This window comes from Limulus polyphemus, unplaced genomic scaffold (genome assembly GCF_000517525.1).
Source record: "Limulus polyphemus unplaced genomic scaffold, Limulus_polyphemus-2.1.2 Scaffold1222, whole genome shotgun sequence".
NCBI lineage: Eukaryota > Metazoa > Arthropoda > Merostomata > Xiphosura > Limulidae > Limulus > Limulus polyphemus.
The window spans coordinates 269,020-279,673 of NW_013666832.1; the positions used below are offsets into that span (position 1 = coordinate 269,020).

Below are 10,654 nucleotides of genomic sequence, written 5' to 3' on the forward strand. Positions count from 1 at the left end.
GGTTTAAAAAATTTAACTAATCACATGTGATTATCAGGTTGATCCATTTAGTAACATGACAAGTTGTAAGTAATTTCAGAATGTGATTTTTTTTAAATGTCCAAAATGGCCCTGAATGCATCTGAGAACATGTACAACTAGAGTTTTTGGGGACTGCCTATGCCCCCAAACCACTAGCTAATAGTTTTGTTTCATTCAAAGTCATCATAGGACACTTTCACATGTGTAAGCCAGTAGTCATGACACATGACTTTTACTAGCTACTCTGAAGAGATTATTCTTATTAGTCTCACAGAGTTTAGTTACTAAACTAGTTGCAATGAGATTTGATTTTAACTTTAATCTGAAGATCATCCTATCAGTCTGAAAGAGGTTAATAATCTAGTAGTCATGAGATTTAATTTTTACTTTAATTTGAAGATTAATAGAACCTATGGATTTAAGTCAGTAACCTATCAGCCATAATATTTTATTTTTACTTTAATTTAAAGATTAATGGAACCTATGAAGGTAAGTCAGTAACCTATTAGCCATAATATTTTATTTTTACTTTAATTTGAAGATTAATGGAAGCTATGGAGGTAAGTCGATAACCTATCAGCTATAATATTTTATTTTAATTTGAAGATCAATGGAACCCATGGAGGTATATCGGTAACCTATTAGCCATAAGATGTGATTTTTACTGACACTTTTGAAGATTACTGTAATTATTTGTAAGGAGATAAGTTGGTTTGTTTATGTCAATAATGCTTAAGCTACTCACTTGACAATACCAGGTTTTTGAACAGCCCACAGATATCTAGTTATTTCTTTAAAAGCTGTTAGAGGTGATTTTAAACTCTCATCTGTTGAAATCTCTATTCAACAGATGAGAGTTTAATGTCACAATGTCACTAGAGATTAGAGACTTCAACAGATGAGTAGTTTAATGTCACTAGAGACTTCAACAGATGAGAGTTTAATGTCACTAGAGACTTCAACAGATGAGAGTTTAATGTCACTAGAAACTTCAACAGATGAGAGTTTTTCAACAGATGAGAGTTTAATGTCACGTCTAGTGACTTTAAGCTCTCAATTGTTGAAGTCTCTAGTGACTTTAAGCTCTCATCTGTTGAAGTTTCTAGTGACATTAAACTCTCATCTGTTGAAGTCTCTAGTGACATTAAACTCTCATCTGTTGAAGTCTCTAGTGACTTTAAACTCTCATCTGTTGAAGTCTCTAGTGACTTCAAGCTCTCATCTGTTGAAGTTTCTAGTGACTTTATACTGTCATCTGTTGAAGTTTCTAGTGACTTTATACTGTCATCTGTTGAAGTTTCTAGTGACATTAAACTCTCATCTGTTGAAGTCTAGTGACTTCAAGCTCTCATCTGTTGAAGTTTCTAGTGACTTTATACTGTCATCTGTTGAAGTTTCTAGTGACATTAAACTCTCATCTGTTGAAGTCTCTAGTTACATTAAACTCTCATCTGTTTAAGTCTCTAGTTACATTAAACTCTCATCTGTTGAAGTCTCTAGTGACTTTAAACTCTCATCTGTTGAAGTCTCTGATGATTTTAAACTCATCCATTGAAATTTTATTGATTAAACTAATCTATTGAAGGTTGAGTGACTAAACTGTTACTGTAGAAGTATAGTAACTTTCAGCTTGGAAAGAACTTGTAATATTTAAAAATTTGTTTTACATTGCTTATACTTTTGTTGTTTGGGTAAAATACATTTGTATATACAGTTGGATATTTGTCTTTAGTTGATGTTGAAGAGATTTAAATCATTACCTTCAAAGTTTTTAAATAACAATTTCCTGAAGTTAGCATCGTAATGTTTATCAAAAGTTAGCATTTTGAAGGCTAGTGGGTTGTATTTTTGTATAGATAAAATTCAATTTTGTTTTTAATTTAACTACTAATATAAAAGCCGATCAAAAATGACAGGAAACCATTGTTGAATGGTTAACAAAAATTATAGAATTTAACTAAAACGAATTTGTTTGTACCTCCAAAATGCACCTGCTCTTCACTTATTTCATCAGTCAGAAAGTAATTCAACAAATCTTTAGTAAAAGCTACTCAGAAAAATGAAATGTTATCATGAACAAAAGTACGTGTGCACTTTGAAAGAAACTTAAATAGCACTCTTGAGCCTTTTCACTGTATTCTAGGTCAGGAAGTAGAAAATATAGTACGGACATTTCGACAAAAATTTTCAACTTTTTCGACTGTACAAAGGATAAAAGATATTTGGTAGTAATAAAATTTTTCGTTATGTATTAATGCCAAGGAGATAATATGTGTATTAAAATACCAAAAGAATATTTATATTGACAGCATAAAACTTTTTAAATGCTGACTCTGTAATGTTAGTAATAGTAGGCCTATTTGTAGTCTAATTTAAGCATTAGACATAAAATATAAATGTAACATAATACTTAACTGAAACACTACTTGGAAAATTTTCTTTTTCTTTTGGCTAAAACTCAAAGTAATAAAAATTTCTGAATTAAACTATTTTGCTGTTATCAAAAAATATAGAATAATAAAATAAACCTTTCTAACAAATCAACATGAATATTGAGCATTCAACATAAACACCATAGTTGGCCTAAGAACAATCAGGTGATAGTTTTTTTGCTAACCGATGGTGTATATTGTTGAGCATTACCAAAATAGGAGCATGAAAATGTTCTCGACAGAATAACAAAGGGAATAAGCCTTTTATAGTCGGTGATTAGCTTAAATATGTTGTTTAAAATCATAAATATTTCTCTGTTTAGGACTTGGTGTCTGAAAAAATTCGCAGTCATCAGATAACCAGCAATCTAGAACGACAAGCGATGTATCAACAGAATGATGACCTAACAGAATCTGACAGTGGAATGTAAGTGGAATGAATATGAAAATTACAGTTTTATTTGTTTATTGAATCTAGCATCTGTTCATTGTTTGTTTCATCATCTTCATAGATCTTGTTCAATGTTTAATAAAAATATTGGCAAAGAGAGACATTTAGTAAGAAGGTTTAATCACTTATTTGCACTTCATAAACAAGAAAAATAGTCAGTGTTAATAAATATTATTATGAAAGATGTGGTTTTGTATGTATAGATTAGATCATTTCTTATTTCATTTCTTTTCAGCTTCTGTAGGAATGATGAAGATGAGTCCACAAGGTATTTTACAAAAGAAATATCAGAGCTCAAAATCAGTATATGCAACTTAGAAAAGCAAGTAAGTTGATTAGAATTTAGAGTTTATCTGAATGTAAAAGCTTTTATTGAGTTTTGTATTTTTGTTTTATCAGAATGTCAGTTGTTTAGTTAGTATTAGTATTTGTTTAAGTTGTCTATCTGTTATTCATAACCTTGACAAATAAACTGAAATTCCGATACAATGTGTAACCTCCTCTCATATATAGCTTTCCCGACTCTGTGCTGCCCTCTGTATGCTAATCTTTTTGCTCGCAACTAGTCTTGAGACTCCCACCTAAACTCGTTTGCTTCCATGTGGTATTACTATATGTTACATGCAAATGAGCATGTGACAATCCTCCACTAATAGGAGTGTGACACACCCTTTTAGCACTGCTAACTCTTTGTATACTAATTGTTCAGTCATTACTTCTCGATTTGGCACTCATATTGAAATATGTTGTTGTTTCTTTTTGCATGTTAACTTTTCAGATATAGGCATTTTTTGTGGAAGTATCAATGAAAGCACTAACTATTGTGGAAATATTAAATTTGAATTTTTGTTTTCTATAATTTCTGCTCCTGTAGATTTTGTGGATTTTTCCATTCCACATTTAATTCAGAAGTGATAGTAACTTCCACTTTGTCTGGTGTGGAACAAGACATTGCTTACACAAGACAAACAACTAAAATTGCATCAGGTTTGTCTTTGTCTGTTGAGGACATGACAGCTGTTGTGCAAGAGGAATTGAGTATTTCATGTGAACTGGACATTCTTCTTAATGTGATACACCTCCTCCTATGTTTCCAGTTCATAACAAAGGGGATTTTGACAGCTTTTTCCCACCAACTGCCTTTGCAAAATCTTCTACCCATGCTATCGTGAATTTCTTTAGGCCTTATTTTTGTCATTTCGGGACATGGTTTCTTTGTTCTCTTTCTTAATTTTTCCCTGCTTCTGATTTTTATGTTTTTCTTTCCTCTCCACATATTCATGTCCATATTGGATTATTTTTATCTCAACTTTGCTCAGAGACAGTAGGGTCCCACTTAGCTTGGTTATGAACATTTTGGAGTACATTTATGGCTGATCATTGGGTGTTGTAGGTTTTGTCAAAGGGCCTTACCCCTTGGTTTTCTTCTTCTCCCGTTCCTTTTATTTTCTCTCCAAGGAATCCAGTTTCTCACCAGTGTATGTCAGTGGCATTGTCAGACCTATTGGCCAAAGCTGTTATCTTTTGGGATTCCCATTCTTCTTCAGGATTTCGTTCTCATATGTTGGTCATTCTCAAGAAAACTGGGGATTGGCATCTGGTTATAGCTCTTTCACATCTTAATCAGTTTCTTGACCTACCTCAATTTCCCATGGAGACTTTTCTCATCCTACAGTGGTCTTTTGCTCTGGGTCTTTGGATGACAAAGATGGATGTCTCACATGCTTATTTCCACATTCCAATTTCCTCTGCTTCCAGAATTTACCTTCAGTTTGTTCATCAAAGTCAGTTTTATCAGTTCTATGATCTCCTTTTTGACCTTGTGTCAGCCTTGCTTGTTCACATTCATGGCCTCAGATTGTGGTTCCACCATTATATGGACGACTTGTTTCTTTTAGCAACTGTCCCATCAGGCCTCCTACAGCCATACACTTCTCCTCCTTCAGGAGGCATCATCTCATACCCATTCCATATTTGGTTCTTTTGGGTGTGTTTTCAATTCTTATCACAGCAGAGTCCAGCCTTCTCTTCATTTGAGGGACATGGATCATTTGGTTTCCTTTGTTCTTACATCTCCTTCTATCCTTGCATGGAAGGATCTCTCTTTTGGGGACTTGGTCTTCCTTGAAATCTCTTATCCTCTTAGGCTATGTTCATATGCTCCATTTTCAGTGGACTCTGCATGATCAATGTAACCTCCTTTGGGATCTCTTGCCCTCCCTCATGCTTCTTCACTGCACACTGATATCATCTTGTGGCTCAACAGCACCAATAACACGGAAATATGTTCCTCTTCCTCCCTCTTGTCCAGATCTCCTTCTTTGTACAGATGCTTCTCTGATGGGTTGGATCACTGGTCTCAATTCTCTGGTTGTTTGGGGTCGATGATCTCTAGATGAATCATCTTTTCATATCACACTCTCCTGGAACTCTTGGCATTTAGTCAAGCTTATGAGTGTGTATAGCTGCTTAGTTATGTTACACATGGACAACTCAACTGTGGTTTACTATATCATTTGCCAGGGGGCTTTCAGTTTTACTCTTTCTGTTTCCACTCTCTCGACCTCACCTTCTTGATCCATTCTTTACAAATCTGACTGATGGTTTGTCATGTACCAGGTGACCTGAATCTTGTTGCAGTTCATCTCTTGAGAGCCAACATGATTTTTTCTCAGGGTGTGGTTCCTCAGTTCTCAAGTTTTCCAGTGGCTTTTTTTCTCATTTGGAGAGCCCTCTATTCATAGCCTTTGACACTTAACACCAAGCTTCCCCTTTTCTGGTTTCCTTTTATGCATATGTTGGTTCTGGCAGTGGATGCATTGAGTCAGGACTAGTCTGACATCCTTTTTTCTATGCTTACCTCCTATTCGTCTCCACCCTATTGTTCTCTTCTTCATTCAGGGTACTTTTTGGGGCACCCTATTGGCCATCTCAACAATGGTTTCCTCTGTCTAGTCTTCTACAGTCCTCTCTTCATCCTCCTCTATTCCATTGTTTTCTTCTTCAGCCTTGTTCCTCTCTCTTCCATTCAGCTACAATGTCACTTTGACTTCATGCATGGGATTTGTTTGGTCCCGTGCAAGATATTCCTTCTTTCTCATTCTGTTCACCTATTCTTCTTTTTTGTCTATCAGCTGCAATGGCATATTTATTGCAGTTGGTGACTGCATCACTCCTTCTTCCCTTCTCATCCCTCTGTTTCCCATCTCTTCAAATTCTTCACATGACTTTTTGCCCAGGGTTTATCGGTATCAACCTTTGCTGGTTACTTGGTAGTTTTCAAGTTATTGTCTAGTTTTTTTCCTCTCCAGTTCTCACTATGCTCTTCCATTCAGTGCGCCACCTTCATCTTTCCTGTCCATCTTGTTTTTCAGACTGGGACCTGAATTTTGTTCTCCATGCCCTTATCCTTCCTCCATTTGTACCTTTCACTTTCTGTTCTTTATTCCATCTCTCTGTTAACACCTACTTCCTCCTTTTCACCTGTGGTCATCAGTGTTTTGACATGTATAACATTGACTATTCACTCTTTCTTGTATACTCTATTCTGATTGAGCTTTTCTCCCTAAGATGTCTGCAGCATGTGAGGGTGACAATGCATTCGCTCCTTTCTCTCTCCTCTCTACTTCTCATCGCTATTTTTACTCAGATTCTGATCACCTACTCTGTCCTGACCATAAGGTCTGTTGTTATTTTGCCCACACTGCTCTGTTTTGTTGTTGTTGTTCCCATTCCTATCTCTTCATTACTTGGAATCCCTCTTCCACCTCTGATATTTCTCCCATTACCCTTACCAGATGGTTTCATCTGTTCAGTGTGTTCTTCATTGGATGGGGATTCTCATCAAAACTTCCAGTTGGCTTCTCATCAAATCAAGTATCTAACTTTCTACCAGCTACTCACTGGTGTTCTGCTCTTCTCCAGACTTCCAAATGTGCTTTCTCCTACTTTTCTTCTAGTGAAGCACAGGAGTACTTGCCACTCAACATTTCCTAGCTGCTCAGTAGAGAGTAGAGCAGAAGTGTTCTGTTGGTGAATACAGCTGGTTTTCCCCCCATCGTACCACTGCCCTAGTGTTGGGTTCCTGGATGGTCTGGTGTTGGATTGGTGCAGTACCAGCCAACATAATCTATCAGTCAGTTTACAGGGAGGATGTTACTTTTATACTCTACTTTACCGGGATTGAGGTGAAGATGGTAGGGACCCTCCTCCTACCATTGACCGAATGAAAAATACCTGATGCTGTCTGGTTTGAGCCACCATGTACAGTCTGATGTACCCTAGCCACAGTACACAAATTGGCACATCTATGATACTGATATGAATTCTGTACTGTGCTTGTTTTCTGCCTGATCTATAAACACATCTTTCTGAGCAAAGAATGTACTCTGATACGGGCAAGGTGGTCTCCAACATGTTTGCTCCTATACGGTTCCATAGTATAGGGTGTTGCACTATCATGGGTTTCCCTTTGGGCACTTCCCAAAGGAGGGTCATTGAGGTAAATTTTGCACCAGTCCCTCCACTACTTCAACATGGGCTTCTAGCTATGTGAGACAAGGTTATGTATTGTTCAGAAATTAACATTTTCCAAAACTGAAAATGTATTTCCAATAAATACCTTTTCTCACACTTCCCACTTGTCTTCTTCATTTCTGGTGTATCTTTTCGTGCCTAATCTCAAAATGGTGATTGAACGATCAGTATAGAGGGAGTCAATTGCACCCCTATTGGTAGAAGGTTGTCACATGCTCAATTGTGTGCAACAACACTGCAATATCATGTGGAAACATTTGAGTTTAGGTGGGAGCCTCAAGGCTAGTGGCAAACGAAAAAGTTTGCATATAGAGGGCAGCACTGAATCAGGAAAGCTGTATTAAAGAAGAGGTAAGTATCTATCAGACATATATTTTCAGTTTGGAAAAATGTTAGCATTGTTTATGAAAAAATATATTTAATTATTTTGATCTTTATTATCAAAAATAAGCTTAAAAATGTTTAATAATTAAAAACTAATTCCTGTTGAAGCACCTTTGTAAAGTAGACTTTCTGCATTAGAAGTCAGTTGGAATCTGAGCTTTTGGTGTATTAGGTTCCTTTAATTGTGATTTTTTTGTTCTAAATTTGTTAAGTTATCAATTGTTATTCAATTATAAGGAAAATGATTTATCGTTGTTTCTTAAATATTTAGCAGTTTTAAACAGATTCTTTACAGTAAAAGTAGGATGAACTGTTTCTGTGATAGACAGTTGACATAATTCTTGATGGTGTTTTATTACAGAACTCGTCTCTTATGGAGGAAAATGCAAGCTTACGTACTGAAGGAAGCTCCTTGAAAGAAAGTAATGCCAGTTTACAGTCTAAATTAGTATCTTTGGAAGAAAATGTCAGCCATTTGAACAGTCAGTACACCACACTCCAATCCCAGTATGCACGTTTGGAAGTTGAACACTGTCTACTCAAACTTCAGAAGGAATCTGTGGCTGTTCAAGTTTCTACCTTACAAGCACAACTAAACACTGCAGAAGATGAAAAAGAAAAGGTGATAAAACTTTAGCATTAAGCTCTAGGAAGCTTCTAGCAGTGATAACTTATTTTTTAAATATTTCTTTATCAAGTGGATGGTTGAAATACTTCTTTTGAGATTGAATCAGTATTATGGTTTACAATCCTGAAGTTTTTTATAAATCCCATCTGGGAGTCGAAATCGTTTTTAACTTATTTACGTTTTATTTTGTTACAGGCAAAATGAATTAAACTATCTACATTCCTTATTTAGTTTATAAGATTAAAAAATAATTTAAACACAAGATATTTGTGAGACTTTAAACATTTGCCCAAATAGCTTTATTTTTAACAGTGTTATCTTACCTTATGAACTCTTTAATTTGATCCTATTTGTGTGTGTGTGTATCTGACTGCATCACCATCATCCAGCAAGAAGTGTCTTTCAGTATTCAAAGTGTAAACAGTTAAATTTTAGTACAGACAATTTTCTATTAAGTTTTAATGAAGTTTAATCACATTGTTTAAAATACTTCATGCAATTTGGTTAAGTATTGCCAGTCTGAGAAGTATAAACACGGGGATGTCAGTGACACCACTCTGGTGCAAAAAGGGTTAATACAATCTTGAAAATAGTACTTAATCACAAGCTGTTTAACTGTTTTATCATAGCAATTATAGAAAAAACATTAAATTAAAAATGTTCAGCCTAAAATAGATTTGTATATTTTACTTAAGTATTGCTGGCTTTGGAATTTTTAGTTTTTTTATTCAAGTTACTTTATTTGATTTTACTTAATAATAACATAGTATAACAGGATATAGAATTGTTGAAAAAGACATCTTAACAAATTTACCTTTTGAAAACCAGGATGTTTAGGAACTTATTATGATACTCATAAAGAGTTTTTATTTTAAACTTTTGGTAAGATCTGGCACTCACTAAATTAAAAATTTTACATACGGGTAATTAGTATTTTATAAAATTTATATTACAGAGAAATATTTTTTCAGTTTTTTTAATTTTTTTTTATTAATTTTAGAACTTAAGCTTACCTTGTACTTCTTTGGGTGTTTTAGTATAGTTTATTTCTTAAAACAACTTAGTGTAGAAAATGAGCTTACCTGTTTCTATTGGCATGTTACAACAGGGACTCTATTAATTTTATAGTTGCAACAAGAAAAAAAAGACCTTCAATCAGTCCATGACAGCATCTCGTCAGATCACGAGACTCTTCAGAAACTTCATGATCAGTTAACAACAGAATATGAAAACCTTTCTTCAGAACACAATACCCTGAAATCTAGTCACAGAAGCCTGAAGTCTGATTTAGCTGCTCTAAAGGTTTGTTATTGTGTTTTTTACACAGAAACCTTAGGTCTGAGTTGATTGCTCCAAAGGTTCATTATCTTGGTTCTTTTAAAAAAGTTTGAAGTCTGTGTTATCTTCCCTAAAGGTTCATTATTTTCGTTCTTTCACAGAAACCTGAAGTCAGAGTTATCTACTCTAAATGTGTTTTTCATCGGTCAAATTTTACTAACTTAATTTGTGTAACTTGTACTTAGTTCTTGTTGCATAAAACTTTTATTGAGTTTGGATAACGGATAAATTATTTATGGTGTGGAAAAGTTGAAGCAGTTTGAAAAGTTTAATAATCTAAGAAGCGTAGATAGAACTTACTTGGTTGTTTCTCTTATTATTTGTGAATTTTTCTTCTTCACAAAAGTGTAACAAATCTTTATTCACAGGAAAGATCAGAGAAAGAAATCTTTTCACAAGAAGAACTGGAGAAGCTAAGAGAGATACTGGACCAGGAAAAACATCTTGTAGACAAGAAAAGTTTTGTTGACCTGCAGTGTAAATACTGTGAGCTGAAAGTGAGTGATGCATAAGTAATGTACAGTTAATGGTTGATATTCAGTTCCAAAGGTTAATCAACCAATTTTATATGTATGAAACATTTCTAGTACATGTTAAGAAACTGTCAAAGTATGTATAAATTTAAAAGTAATACCTGGATAAGAGATGTATGAATCTTAGAAAATAATCATGTAAGTAACTAAGTTTAATTATACTGTTTTATATTTTTGTTTGGGCATGAAACTTGTGACTGATTATAAATTACCATTCAATCTAAACGTGTTTATCAAATGAAATTATGCATTATTGGGCACAAGAAAACAAGATTATCACCGTAAAATAACAATTTTTAATTTACATATCATTACATCAAAATATGGACAG

The 10,654-nt window shown here is 34.4% G+C and overlaps 1 protein-coding gene across 3 annotated transcripts in view; it reads left to right on the top strand.

Annotated features, from left to right (window-relative positions):
• The window catches only part of LOC106462672 (girdin-like), an 80,120-nt gene extending 69,803 nt beyond the window's left edge, over positions 1-10,317 (top strand). For all 3 annotated transcript variants that reach the window (XM_022390000.1, XM_022390001.1, XM_013922617.2), the window contains 5 exons: positions 2,777-2,880; positions 3,140-3,230; positions 8,186-8,446; positions 9,581-9,754; positions 10,159-10,317. In XM_022390000.1, the coding sequence (XP_022245708.1) occupies positions 2,777-2,880; positions 3,140-3,230; positions 8,186-8,446; positions 9,581-9,754; positions 10,159-10,302 (774 nt within the window). In that variant the 3' untranslated portion in view covers positions 10,303-10,317. The remainder of the gene's footprint in view (positions 1-2,776; positions 2,881-3,139; positions 3,231-8,185; positions 8,447-9,580; positions 9,755-10,158) is intronic.
• The last annotated feature ends 337 nt before the right edge of the window (positions 10,318-10,654 follow it).